Genomic DNA, 15,941 nt, shown 5'->3' with positions numbered 1-15,941 from the left:
AATTAATGGACTTTAGAAGGACTAGCAAGTACGGGTTTTGAAGAAGGTGGCCTTGTTTTAAACATGGGAGCCATATATCACGGGGTTGTTAATCGAAGCCTTGTGTAATGCAACATCGGCCAGCGGGGCGTGAAAAATGCATGCACTTCTGTTATACGTCTTTAATTTGCATCATTGAAAGATTTTCAAGGATTAACCGGTAAACCCAAGCAATTCAACATAAGTTGCATAGATGTGATCTTCAAAACATTTGACATCTTACGCATACATAAATGAATTATTATTTTTTTTTTTCTGATAAAATCCTTTTACTTCTTATTTATTAATCTAAAGTCAATTAAAAAAGAAAAGCCTTTACCCAATTAACCACAATATTTTTGTTTATGAAGTCTTATTACCTTTTTACTTGTTTTAGATTTTCTTAATATTACCATAGTTATTCCTAAATCTGTATTTTCCTCAAAAGATCCACCATATATACATTATTAGACCTTTTAAGTAATAGATCTTAATTATCTTTCAAAAACTTAATAAATAAATAAATAAGCCAAAACATAGTATGTTTTGTTTCTAGGTGGTGTAAAAAACCGGTTCATGATCTTGTCAAAAAGGTAAAATCAGTTCGGTCCAAAGAAATCAGTTTATATCTATTGGTATTTGGTGATCATATTTTCTTTCTAGGTGGTGTAAAAAACCGGTTCATGATCTTGTCAAAAAAGTAAAATCAGTTCGGTCCAAAGAAATCAGTTTAGAAACCAGTTTCTATAAGAAAACCATACCTGCGCGGATCATTTTTGAACCAATTTCATCTCCAAACTGGTTTTAATCTCTGATTTTTATGTATACACACACAATAGTTTTGAACCAGCTGATCTGATCCGAATGGGTTTCACCTAAACCGGTTCCGGATCAAATTTTTGATCCAGTTGGTTGTGCACCCCCCCATACTTTCTTTTCTGGAAATTATTTTTGTTCACACTCATATATGCAATAATTTACACATGTTTTTTAAGTGTGACAACACCACCCACCATCCGCAACCGCCACCGTCCACCACCACCACCACCGTTACTGTCTACCACCATCGTCCACCACCCACCACCGCCTTCTAACACCACCACCACAACTTTCTTCTTGCAGACTGCAGAGGTTTGGTCCACCTCTTCTTCTACAGATGTTTGCAGATATGATCCGCAGATTGCAGACATTTTACTTCTGAAAAAATAAACAGCACCTAAAACAGGTTTCGAACCCGAGGCTTTAAGTGATCCAAAGTCTTAACCATCAGTCTCATGTCATTGGACCAGAAGGTCTATTGCTATTTTCTTCATACTAGTTAGTTAACTTTAAATAAACAGTTTCAATCGTATGGTTAATTAAAATCCGAGTTTCGTTTAATATTTAACCAATTATGAAAGAAACCCAACCTAAAGGAAAGTTGGATGTGGCTCAATGGTAGAGCACTCACTTTACTAGTGAGAGGTAGGGGGATCAAACCTCACTATAACCAATTTATATGGGAGATATGATGGATGATCCTGGCTTGCTAGGGTTCGAGTCCTGATCTCACCCGGTTTTACCGGCTCCTCGCTGTCGTGCCGTTTGGCGGGCGTGGGGGTCAGGTTTTATCCGGGGAATCCCTCAATATGTGGACCGCTAGGGGCTCCGTCCGTCCGGACTCGTGGCCGGCTCGGGCTACCTTTAGCCATTGGGGGCCGCGTACGGAGTACCCGGCTTTACTTAGTTAGTCGTTCTAGAAAAAAATAAAAAGGAAAGCTGGAAATATGAACCCACGTTGCACTAAATTCATAATAACTACTACTACCACCACTTCCTTTAATATGTATCTTTTAACATGTATCCACCGAATCACTCGTTTGCCATGATGTTATCCAACACTCATGATGCATGACGTCGTCTAGCATTCAAATTTCAATAATGGAGGTTATTAAACGGGTGGTCGATGAGTTGTTTTATTGCAATGATGGCGAGTCGTACATAGCAATCGGTTCGGTTAATTTGATTCATTTAACACATTTTTATTTTGTTTTATTAGCTTTTTCCTTTATATAAAAGGTAATGAATAACTTGTTAATGTTGTATATTTGCGTACCTAGATGATGAATTCAAACAATGATGCAAACTTGTAATCTTGATTTCAATATTGGTTTCTTAAACAATTACTTGGATTAATCTCTGAATTGTGAATCACTTTCAGATAAACCTATTTGCGGGTTACACGCAATGATTTATCGGATAAGACAGAGATTTTTCTGTAGATGGAATTGGATTTTGATGATTCTATATGATGATGAAGAAGCAGAGAGAAGTAACCACTTTCTTTGTTCTGTGCATTCGATGGAGGGAGAGAGATACCAGGGAATGAAAACATCTGCATATAAAAACCAATTCCCACATCTCACATGAGCCCAAAAATAATTAATCATAAGTCCACTTATCATTATACTTAAACCCAAGTCTAATAGCATAATAAAGCCCAAATAACATTATTGTTAAGCAAGACCGCACTCCCACGTCACCTAACTCGCTTAATCTCATAACGTTATTTCCTCCATCGAAAGTTAATCCAATAACACTAAAATATCCAACAGTTAACATCACCACAAAAGTGTTAGGGCGGAGGTCTTTATGTTGTTGTTCTGATGCTCAAGTCAATAACTATGAATGTGATTTATGTAACATAGAAGGTTGAAGTGTTTAGTACTTCGGCGTTTTAAAATTTTATAAATCTTCCTTTCTAGAAGAGAATTTTTCAAAAATATGTTGTTTTTGTTCTCTCTGGTAAGTTAAATTTTAAGGGATTTATACATATATTCCCTTATTAGGCACTCTTAATTACATATTTCTCCAATGTTAAAATCCTAATTACATATTTCCCCTTTTAGCATGCAATTACCCTTTTACAATTACCCTTTTACCCTTATTGTGAGGCAAAATTTGTTCATATGCCACCCATGTAAATAAGTCTTTAAGTAGTTCATTAAGGGTAAAATAGTCATTTTTTAGTTAATTTTAATGAAATGAGAAAATATGTAATATATGTGGTTTAGGAAGGAGAAATATGTAATTGATTTGTAAGAGTTGGGTAAATATGTAATAAGGGAACTTAGGGAGAGGATATATGTAAATACCCCTTCTAAAGATGGCGCAATTGCATAGAATAATAACCAAGTTTCAAAAGTGTTCCAATTAGGTCACTTAACTTTAAAAAGTGTTATAATTAAATCACTCAACTCTCATATTTATTAAATTAAAGGTTTTAACATGTTTTTTTTAGCCTTTTTCTTTTTTGTTTCACATAGAGAATCTTTTAATCTTTTTTTTTATGTTAACGTTGAGTGACGACATGGATTTTACTTTTTATTTTTAAATTTTAATATAATTAACGTTTTTTAAGTTATTTAAATTTAACTACATGTATTGCAAATTCCGACTCCCACATATTATCTTCCATTTCTTTCTTGATGTACAAAAAAATCGGTGAGACTCGATTTTAAGGTTTAATGAACTGATTTGGAAAAAAATTGAATTGAAACACTTTTAAACTTGTTTACTGTTTATTATATGAGAATTCAAATATTTGGTTTGGTGTAGTGGTCTATTTTAAAGTTCAAGAACTATGCATGAGTTTTAGGTGGGAGTTTGTTAAGACTTTTGGTTAGTGGTATAGTTTTTTAAGTCAACTAATAAATCACAAGTCAATATTATTAACTACTCTATCCTTAAAGTTTTAAGTTAAACTATAAGAAAAGATTGTTTCCTTTAAATATCAACTCAATTAAAATAAATGTGAATAAACAGATTATAACTTAACATATTTAAGTTTTTGGATAGGGTGGTCATAGAGGGACCTCTCTATATGGAGAGATTATGTGTTATTTGTCTTATATAGGTCCCTCTGATGAGTAGCATTCGAGGAGCACCACTATAGGTTTATGTATCGTCCTGAAATCGTGATTCGAAATAGAGTTTGTATCATCATGGTGTCTAGAGACCATGTTTAGCTGTATATAGGTTTAGTCCTTGATAATATTATGTTCCATAAAGGTTGTCTCCAAAACTGGTCGGAAAAGGTCACTTAAGAGTGATCGAAAAAACAAAGTGCAGTCGCTTAGGTTTGTATGGGGCTAGGGGTTGGATATTGTTTTCTTTTTGTTCTAATTTGAGTAAATTACATGGATTCTCTTATGTTTGTAAATGGTAAAATAGTCATTTTACATTTCCTTAACAGATTTGTGCTTAGATACAATTTTTGTTACAAACTTAAAACCACCTACCACAAATATGCAACATGAAACCACAGGCTTGTATTTAAAGTAAATATGTTCTGGTCAATCTATAGGTGAACCTAAAAGCACGTTTACTTATATTAGCCGTGTTTGGATCACATTGTCAAATTTATATTTGGTTTGTTTAATTTTATAATTTTAAAACGTTTTTTATGCTATAAGTTATATTTATCAAGTCTTTATTGGAAAATTTTAAAATTATGAAGAAATGAGTGTGAATTTTCATAGCATAAACAAAAAGGTTAAATAGTTTTAAACCGAACACAAAACTCGTATTTTGTTCAAGTTCATGTATATGCATGATTTTTGAGTGAGTCATGTACGAATTTGGATCGAATTCACGGTGCTAACCCATAAAAACCACCATTTATCACACATCAAAATTCAAAACAAATAATGTGCATCATGATGAATGAGGATTCAATGAAGAATTGAGTTTAGGGTGATGTGGGGTTTGGTCAATTCTTAAAAAGTGGTTCATTAATGATGACTAGGGTCAATATTGATGATGAATTGATGGTACGAGTTAAATAGTTTATCAAGATATAAAAAGGGAACTGTTTTAAGCCGGGTTACTCTTAATACCTATTTTATTATATTATAAGTAATTGTTGTATTCGTCAAGAGATCAAGACGGTTAGATTCCTTTGGATCAAAAGTTGGACTAGGCTAGGATCCTTAGTTGAGTCAAACAGGTACAAGTTTAAGTTTGATTGGCCGAATTTGGGTAAAGGTTGGCTTTGATATTTCTTTGTTATATTGTTTGTTTAGTTTTTGTTTATTCTTCTAGTGTCTTGCTAGTTTATTGGTTATCGTGGTTTCACATTTAAAAAGAATGTTCTCTTTGTTATGATTTGGTAAAAATGAATGTTCAACTAATAAAATGTAAGAATTGTCGGTTCGCTTAGAGGTACAATTTTCAAACCATTTTTATTCATTTAACCTTTTTTTCAACTAAAATAGTTATTTTGTTACACTAAATAAATCCATTGAATAGCCGAGTTGGGAAGATACTTTTCGATCAATTTCAATAGAACATTATGATTTGTCTCACAATTTTGGGCATGGGATGACTGATGAGAGCAACTTCGTCCCAATTTTAAACAACCTTTTGCCCTTTTTAACAAAGTGGAGCCACGTCACTCCATATATAGATAGATATATATGTTTTGCATATTAAAAAAATAATGAATTATAAAGATTTTTGTTTTTAAAATTTATGATGTTCGGTTAGATATCAATAATTAGGTATAAGAAAATAGTGATCCTATTTATCAATTAAATAATTATAACATATATTAACAGTATTAATATTAATATTAATATTAATACTAATAATAATAATATATGTCACTATTGCTACTGCCAAAAATAGTAACCCTACTATAATAATATGTTCATCTCAAAGTCATGGTTTTATTAGAAAACAAGTTCTTGAGCTAATTCCTCAACCAAAAACTCGAAGATCGCCATCTCTATGTCCATACCCGTGTCTCTAATCGTTTCTTCATCACATCGCTTCCACCCTTCACTTTTGAAGTCGGTTTCTACTATCATATCAATCGTATACAAATCAACCACTTTCCACAAATGCAACCGATTGCATACCCTTTGCACGATACTATCGTGTTCTTCGCTCTTCTTCTCTTCTTCAATGAGGTCAAATACAAGTTTCTTCATGTACCATGGGATTTTCCCGACACCTAGATGGTTCATTATCTCCCTAACACACTCTTCGTTTGTCATCTCTTCTCCGTTTGCTGAAACATCTTTATCTTCGTCATAACATTGTTCTAACATCCAGTTTTCAAGTTGGATCGGATCTATCCCCGCCAGCCGCTCGAATCGTTTAAGCTTTTGTAACAGTTGATGCTTTGCTCCTACAAATTTTACAAGAAAATATTTAGGATACAACATAAATGAATACATTACAAACAAATGAAATATGTCATATATGATAGTAATTCAATAGGTCCCACAAATAATTTGTGTTTCCACTTATTGCAAATAAATTATAGACCTTGATTAGGACTTTAATTAAACTTTTTTTCAATAATCAATATGGCCGACACAAGTCCATCAGCCACCACAAGTTAAAGAGGTCAATTAGCATATATAGATGCTTTTTCCTAATATGCATGTAATATACAAATGGATGGACAATCAACCAACCAAACCAATGCACGACAACAATCATAAAACATATACAAATGAGTAAAGTATCATAGTTGAAAACGACCCCTTAACCAATTCCGATTTAGGAAAGATGTGACGATGTATAAACAAATTCTTTTAACCAGCAACTTAATCATGCTATAAAGACTAATGTAGCAAGACGTGTTTTATAACTAGTACACACCAGTGAAATAGGGTCTACAGACTACAGACCCTTTTATCACCGTGTTTCATCAAAACTTCTTTTAAAATTTTTTTTGAGGAAAACAAAATTTGGACTAGTGAAACATATATAGTCTACACACACAAGAGAAGACTTATCATGGACTCATTCATAATTAGTGAAAATATCAAATTAGTACTGTAAGCACTAAAAATTTTATGTACAAATATACAATAATTAAATATTGTCACTTACTTTCTACATTCGCATAACTGTTTTCGATATCGTAACCATCCTCTTCTGTGGCTCCACCATCATGTTCTTCCTCGTCGTCATCAAACAAGGGGTCTAGTACAGAAACCGGGCTAAATTGTTCTTTCTCGTCATCATTTTGTCTAATAATTTCTTCAGGGCACGCAACTTCAAAACTATCTTTCTCCTATAACATATACAAAATTTCAACATTTTGATACAAGTTGATAAAATAAGCACACATACATATTTTTAATTCCTATAAAATGATAAATGTTCCAATACTTGGATGTTGAAAAGTTGACTATTGGCCATTTTCTAGCTTGTTCCATGGACAGCTATACGACCATACTGGTATATTACATGTGTGGTTATTGGATTGATTGGTATTTAATACTAACATAAGGTTCCAAAATGTAAATAAGACAAACTTGGTTTTGTCCATTTGTGTGACATTAATATTTTAACTATATATTCATTAAAAAAAAAATACCCATGGACCTATATACATTTAATATGCCGTATACTGTGAAAGATAAAAAATAATAAAGGTGGTTTAAGGTGAATTCGGAGGTGCTATGGATGAGCTCCACAAAGGGTAATTGTATATAATAATTTAGCTGTTAAAAAAAGTAAGTTCAACAATGAAATAACTAAAAATTACCTAATACGGCACCAAATTGGTTTTAAAAGAATTTTAAAGATATAACTGTTTTCAGTAAACAAACCACACAATTACCACTTTTGTTTTTATGTCAATATGTGGTTAGAAAAATTATCTACTTTAAACTCTGAATTTTTCCGGCAGATTTAGTAAAAAGACAAAAACACCTCTTACATTGTAATTTAACATTTAACTCAAAATCAAACCAAGGGTGTTTTTATCATCACCCCTTACCGGCTAAATGATACTAGGGATGGGATTGGTAATAACGAATCTAAATACGCTAATACCGAAAGCGACTAAAACTATAGATTTTAAATATCTTACCGATTATTTCGGTTCGGTACCAATACCATTGAAAATATCAAAAGGTACCAAAATCGAAGTGTACATATACCGAAAACATAAAAAACCAGTAAATGTCATTTGTTATAGTACATTCGGTAAAAAAAATGGTTCATTCCTAGTTTTACTGCTAGACCGAATTGCATAAATTAAAACATGTGGTGAACAATTAAGTTAAATATTAAATAAAACAAAAATAATATAATAAACATAGTGGAGACAAAACCTGTTGGAAGTGTTGACCGGGAGATTCCGCCGGCGACGGCGAATCCGATTTCCGGCGAGTCGGCGACGGACTTCTTTGCAGCGAGAATCGAAACGGGCTCGAAGGGTTTGAACCAAAACCCTCAGTTTCCTCAAATTCATAAACCGATCTTAAACTACATGAAGCTTCTAACGCCGACCAACTCGCCGGAGCTTTACCGGGTTCAATTTCACGGCGTTTAGCCCGAATACTCCGATCCTTCAGCCTCTGGAGCAAAGACCCAAATAATCCAAACCCGATTTGCTTCGATTTGGACCCGGGTTTTGGTTTTTGAACAGGAATGTTCACAAACGACGTCGTGGTACCGGTTTTCGACTCCGACGCCGGAAAATCAAGAAACAGTGATTTTTTAAACGCTGGTGAGTCATTGGAGGAGAAAAGACAGACGTGGTTGATGCAGAAGTTGCGTACGGTGGTTGAAGATGAAGCATTGATAATGGGTTTTGGTTTTCTGACAGCAAGTGGTGATTTTCCGACGGGTTTGAGCTGAGAACGGCGGTCGGCGATGAAGGTTTTGAGGTGGAATGGTTCTTGATCTTCTTTGAGTAACTCGTGCAAGTGTTTTTGAGTCATGATGGTGTGATTATTGATTACAAACTTACAAGTGTTGTGTTACACAATGTTTTTTTTTTTTTTGGAATTTATGAAATAAATTTGTAGGGAATAATAATTTGATACAAATGAAAAGATTGAAAACTGAAAGTTGATTTTGAAGGGAAGATTGAGATTGGGAATTGTGATATGGAAATGGTGAGAGTGGGTCTCAGTGGGAGGTTTTTGTAGTTTTAAATGTGGAGGGACATACACGCCGCTAAGGGTTGGGTGAAAATATACTTTATTAATGTTTCTTGTCTTGTATAATATTATTATTATAAATTTATAATAATGTATAATGTATTTATGCTTCTTAACTTTAGGTGTATTATATACAATAAGAATTGAAAAAGGTATTGTATGTTTAATGTGGTTTTAATTATGTTTTTATTAGTTTATGACATGTAATAATGCAACTGATTTTGGCCACATGGAGGCCTTTACTGAGCTAAAAGTTGGACTAAGGTGTAAAGAGTTTTCAACAAAAACAAATAGAAAGTTGTGTGACTTTAATACAAATAATTATATGTGATTGTTATTAATATGATTAGCAATTATTTGGTTTGTGTTATGCTATGTAAAGGTTTTGCAATGAAGCATATAATGTCTGGTACGAAACTGTGATGAATGAGAGATTGTTTTTCAAATTTGTGTGTTTGAAACTTAAAAATGCTATGATTAAGTAGAAAATAAGTGAATTTATCCCAAATTGGAAGTGAGAGGAACCTTTTGATGGTATGCAAGTGATTGTTTCCTTGGCCAACGCAACTAATAGGGATCTTAAAGGATGCTTAACTTGCATGCATGAGTGTGGCGTTCGTAATACACTTCACCTCAACGTCATTATAGCATTGGGCTTCTATTAAGCTTTAGTTCAATTACTACTAAGCTTTGGGTCGAGTCCACGACTTACTACTTAACTTTGACTGAATTATTGCAGTGCTCCTGATTAGCTCAATTGGTGGTTGCGACTTACTCTTGAGCTATGGATGTGAGTTGCTACGAGTCTTTGTGTTAGTACTAAGGGTGTAGGTTGCTATTGCTAAGGAGCATCTGTAAGTTACTTGTATGTGCGGGTTAGTACTAAGCAATTACTATTGAGTAGTTGCTACTGCTCAGTTATAACTAACATGCAAATTAGTACTGAGCTTGGTTACTACTAATGCGTCAGTTCCCACTGCTTGATTTCTCATAATTACATTAAGTTGAAACAAAAACTTGGTTATCTAAGGGTGTTAAAGATGTTTAACACCTCATTTGAAGGAAAAAACATTGAGCAAAGTTAAATTGTATGAGAGGCATTTAAGACAATTTAATACATGAGTTTATTGATGACCGGTCTCTTATTCTTTCAACCATTCAACTAAGGTAACTTTTGAAGATACTTAAACTACTAGAACCGAAGAGATTTTGTATGCTTTAAAATCGCACAATTTTTCAAGTAACCAAAGACATACAACAAAGGTAAATTTCAGGCTCGATGGTCTACTTTACCGGTATTTTTGTTTTACTTTTGTACCTTGAGATCTACACGTTTTCTAAGGGAGACATGAGATCTCTTTTAAAATAACCATACCAAACATGACCTTCGTTAAATCTTCTTTGACCGATTCTTCATATTTGTTTTTATTTCAATTGTAATTCGTATTTTGATTTTTCTTTCAAGTTATATTTTTTCTTTTTCATTCTTTGTATCACTACAAATTAGTTGTTCATAAATGTTTTGAAGTTATTGTCCCTTTAAAATAAACATTTGTCTTAGAAATAAAGTTGAACACTAACACTGAATCTACAACTCTTGTTACATAAGATATATTCCAATCCAAGACAAATACTGTTATGACGTATGACCCTCCTTTGTAACAAAATACATGACCAACCATCACCATTCACCAAACATACCTTCAAACACACCTAGCACCGTATATACCTATATTTAAAACTCTTAATAAAAAACACAAACCACGCCTCAAATTGTGTAAAATAAACGTTTTATAATCATGAAAACAATCTTAATATATCAAAAGAATCTCTTAAAATTTTGTACCAAATTTGTTAACCATAGATAATCTAATCTCCTTAGATATTAAGGCTCATCATTAAATATATTTTATGTCATCCCTAAGTTCATGAGATCAATCCAACTTTTGTTACTTCATCGGCTCATCGCCTCATCTCATGTTCAATATACACTTTGGTTAGTTTTTGTTCGTCAACATAGTTACATAAACTAGATAAATCTTTCCTGTTATGTAATATTTGTGGTACAAGATCTAAGTTGCTACATGTTATTTGAAATCATAATAGAATTTCTTCATCTTACCCTAATTCTCCTATAATCTCAATTTCATACAATAAACATTATGAAATCAATCAATTAGATATAACCTGTGATTACTTGGGAGATGAAAAGGTTAATTAATAAACGTACAATGAAATAGTCTATTGAAATATAGGCTATTCATATTTAAGAGTGTCCTACTGTAAATGACCCCATCTCTCATTTGCGTCGGACTCAAGCCAGAAGCTTCGCAGCTTGTCACCCCACCCCTCTTTCTCACCTTCCACTTCGTCCTTCCCCTCCTTCCGGATGCAAAATTTCCATCGTCTCTTACCCTGTCTATCTTCCACACCAGGCTAAGGACGATTTGGTTAGAGATTGTCTTTACACTTTAAAAACCTAAATACAAAGTGGTTATCTACTTTGCAAACACTTTGTAAGCATTTTAATTTTGTCATGAACTTTTACGGTGCTTTTTTTAACTTAGAATTTCGAAAAAAAAAGATAAATATTACACGCTTGAGGTTATAAACACGAATATTGTTTTTAGTTCTCTCTTTGTTAGTTTATATCTATTGAGCAAGTATCGATAATTACAGTGAGCCTCTCCCTTGCCTTCAATTAGCAAACACATGACTATTAAATAATGATTTAAATTTTGGTTAGAATCGGTAGGTTAGACCGGTTTGTCTTTTATATAATTAAAAAAATTCAAATTGTCTTAGGAGGGTGTTTGTTAAGCCACATATTTTAATCATAAAAATTGAACATTACACATGGATTTCATTTCATCTATCTTGGATTTTTTTTTCTATGTTTTAATGATGTATAATTAGAAGCTTAGCTTTTATAAGATAATAATTGCTTTTCTTTTTTTTTTAACAGACAATAAACAGATAATTGCCTGGATACTCCACTGTAACATCCCAAAATTTCTAAAGTAATATTTAATATATTATTTTGTCGGGTGAAATAAACGAGTTAGTGGAACAATAATAATAATAGCATAATATGAAGACTTAGTAGGATAATTAGATGGGATTAGATATGGACCAAAAGGAAATATGGGCCCTCGGTCCATGGGCTTAAGGGAGTATAAATACCCCCTTAAACCCCAATCCTTTCCATTCCATCCATTTATCCATCCTAATCTCTACACACACCCAAAACACACACGACCCGAACCAAGATCCAAAGGCGAGGACCCGAGCTTGTTGGTGCTAGATCGTCGTGACGAACCAAAGCAACAAGACCAGCTCGTGTTCGTAGTTCGACTCATTTACGGTACGTTTATACCGAGAACTTGTTCGTTTAGGTTTGGATTATTATAGAAATGATAGATCTTTGTTTGTATGGTAAAAACGAATCCAACAAAGCTAAACTTACTGAAAATGGTTATGATTTGATGGGTTAATCGATTGATAAAAAGGACCCGTAACCTATATGCCTAAATCGCACCCTTTAAACATCGATGTTAGGACGATTTGATGGTTGGGGTTTGTAGGCACTGGTCAGACGATTCCGTGGATACCTAAATCGAGTTATTTGGTTAAGAAACGAAGGATTTAAGAGCGAACAGTACCTGCAGCTGATGAACTTCGCCTGCAGGCTAAGTTCGCCTGATGAACTTCGCCTGCAAGCTAAGTTCGCCTGATGACAACTTCGCCTAAAGCAAAGTTCGCATGATGACAACTTCGCCTAAAGCCAAGTTCGCCTAAAGCCAAGTTCGCCTGATGACAACTTCGCCTAAAGCTAAGTTCGCTTAAGGTTTAACTTCGCCTAAAGCTAAGTTCGCTTAAGGTTTAACTTCGCCTAAAGTTAGGTTCGCTTAGAAAATAATTAAAAACCTAATGGAAAATGTGTTAAGACAGTTAATGTAAATAAAATTTTTCCAAGCTGACCTGGCAGCTCGACCCCAGCCAGGGGCTCTGCCCCTTGGACCTTGCTAGGGGCTGCCGCCCCTAGACCCCGCTGCCAGGGGCGCTGCCCCCGGACCCCCGTTCGTTGTGGGTAGTAGTTAAGACTAGAAAGATAATATGAGTAGTGATAGTTAATTGATACGTGTAACTTATACAGTCAGCCGAGCTCAGTTAAAGAAGGGATTTACAACTATCGGAGGAAGAAGCAGAGTTCAGGTGAGTTTCTAGCCCCATTCTTTGTTATGTTTTCGGGGCTGTGTGCATACTCGATGTGTTGTTAATACATTTATCCTAAGTGATAAGTGTATGCCATATGTGATATATGTGATGGATATGAATGATTGCTTGTCGGTACGCGAACGATCTTCGGATATTGAGCGTACTGTCAGGTTAAAAATAAAGGTACGAATATTATATATCGAAGATGTATGAACATTACAAATGAATACTTGTCGGGGCGTGAACGATCTTCGGATATTGCACGTATCGACAAGGGGTATGGTTGTTAAATGAATGATGTAAAGAACGCCTAGAGTGTTCTTATGCTATAATGTAATTATTGTATATGTGAAGTATGTGTATCCAGGTACACGAATGGTACGTGAGTTCTACGTTCGACATAGTAAGTTAGGATGGCAAATCCCTCTAGCTTCTGTCGGACATAGACTCGGCTGGTGATGGCATAGTTAAGGACTGCGGGCCTTATACGTAATGTAGATGATAGATGTAAACGTAGATAGGGACGGTGGGCCTTATACGTGTTACAGATAATAGACGACAACGTAGTTAAGGACTGCGGGCCTTATACATAGATGTAAACGTAGATAGGGACGGTGGGCCTTATACGTGTTACAGATAATAGACGACAACGTAGTTAAGGACTGCGGACCTTATACGTATTATAGATAAGCATCAGCATAGGAAAGGACTGTGGACCTTATACGTGCTGCATTGTGATGTGGTAGCATAGGGGAGGACTGCGGACCTCGTACGTGCTATGAATTAGGTTGCAACATAGGGAAGGACTGTGGACCTTGTACGTGTTGTGGATGTATGATGGTATAGGGAAGGACCGCGGACCTTGTACGTACCATGAATGGTGAACATAGGTAAGGACTGCGGACCTTTTACGTGTTCACGACCTTGAGTACAAGTATAGACGGCGGACTATGAACGTACTCTCGGTATACTGAGGTTAGTGATTGTAGATATGTATGTATGTATGGTAGCAAGTATGTATGTAGAACAGAAGGGTAACTAGTGAAGTATGGATATGTATCTTCGGATATGTATGTATGTGTATGTATTGTATGATTATGTGATTAACTAGAACTCACTCAGCGTAGCTGACTTTTAGTATGCACGCAGGTGAGTAGAATGAGACAGCTAGCTTGAGCGGGCACATGGTGGGCGAATAGGAGACTGGCATCTGAAGACTCAAGACGTTTAAGTTTAATGTTTCGTTAATTTTTGAAAGACAAAATGATGTTTTAAGACAAGACGTGTTTTGTATGAAATGTTTTATGAAAGTTTTTATATTTCGCGAAAGTTTTAATGAACTCTGATTTATAAGAACTGTGTTTATGAGTAAATCCGACGCTAAAGTAGGGCTATCGGGTTCGGGGCCTTACATCCACCAGCTGACCTAGCCAAGTCGTACGGAGCCCTTAAGCGTCTCCATATTATCTCCAATTTCAGGGAAAACACACACGTCCGAAAGCCCACTGATGGTAAAATCCAGACGCTCTCAGGATCGAACTACATATCACGAAATGTTATTTATAGGGATTAAATCTGGGTGTCCATTAGAAAACCCAAGCTTCATAACGCTACACCACGTTAAAAAGGATAATAATTGCTTTCCTTTAACTTGTCATTTTGTTTTGTATAATTATATACCTTTAAAAATGACTATTATAGCTTTTATTATTATACCTTCAAAAATGACTTTTAATAGCAAAGTGACAACCTCGATAACGTTAGTAACTTTGCCCGAATTGAAACACACTGGACATAAGTTACCGAATTAAAACACATTGGACATAAGGCTAAAAGAATATTTAAGCCTTAAATTATACCTCATAAGTATTCGATCCACAAAACATTTAGTCAGAATATTAATCTTCCTCGGAATATATATGTTCCATCTTGTTGGAAGTAAACCATCCAGCAAGCTAGTCCCATCGATCAAGAAAATCTCCAACATCTTTTACTTAGAAAACATCAACAAAAACCAAATTTCAAATCTATTTAATCTCAGACCCAGTCAAGGATACCGAAAAAAGGACCGAAATCATATTGTTTAGTTGAGATTCCTCCACCCCTCCTCTCGGCTTTCTTCTCAAATTCCACACCGAATCCTAATTACTTAGTTTCTCATTTAAAAAGCAGCCTTTATTTGCCTACAAACAGGGGCGAAGGCTAGAAGGGACCGGAGGTGGCCTCGGTCACTGCCGTTTTCTCTGTTAATAGGGTAAATTTTGCGATTTTTTTCGAAAATTTTTATAGGTATTAAGCACGGTCACTGACAATTTATTTTTCTAAAAAGCTACAGGTCACCACCAATTTTTTTAAAATATAATACCCTATCGTTTGATTTTTTTTATAAAACCTCATGGTTTTTATAAACAAAAGTTATAAAAATTGAAAAAACTTGGTTTTTAATAACACTCAAATTTGGAGGGGCTTGTTGTAAATTTTTACATAACATAACTTAAAAAAAAACAAACGGGAATTCTTTCAAAGCAATCGTCCTACCTGCTGCTTCCCTTCTACGTTGCCTTCTGCCTTTTGAGTTTTGAGTTCGCCACCGCCCACCGCCCCACCGCCACCGCTCATCCCCACTCATCCACCACCGCAAGGTAATAGTCTATTTCCTCTACCTTTGTGTTGTTAAATCAAGGATTATAAAATAAAGGTATGTAATTGTGAATTGGGGATTTGGAGAAATTAGTCCATTATGTTTGTAATTGG

General features: G+C 34.7%; 1 protein-coding gene across 1 annotated transcript; it reads right to left on the bottom strand.

The window, feature by feature from the left end:
- Positions 1-5,714: 5,714 nt before the first annotated feature.
- Positions 5,715-8,747, bottom strand: LOC143619495 (uncharacterized). The gene is made up of 3 exons (XM_077091412.1): positions 8,136-8,747; positions 6,904-7,087; positions 5,715-6,190 (listed from the first exon to the last, which is right to left on the bottom strand). The coding sequence occupies exons 1-3, from the start codon at positions 8,745-8,747 to the stop codon at positions 5,730-5,732; spliced, it is 1,257 nt and encodes a 418-aa protein (XP_076947527.1). The 3' UTR covers positions 5,715-5,729.
- Positions 8,748-15,941: the final 7,194 nt, after the last annotated feature.

Source organism: Bidens hawaiensis, unplaced genomic scaffold (assembly GCF_021521415.1).
Source record: "Bidens hawaiensis isolate Kalapana, Puna unplaced genomic scaffold, B.hawaiensis_p1.1 tig00002477_1, whole genome shotgun sequence".
NCBI lineage: Eukaryota > Viridiplantae > Streptophyta > Magnoliopsida > Asterales > Asteraceae > Bidens > Bidens hawaiensis.
Note: the sequence above shows the minus strand (reverse complement) of the source record. Positions and strands in the feature narration are given on the sequence as shown.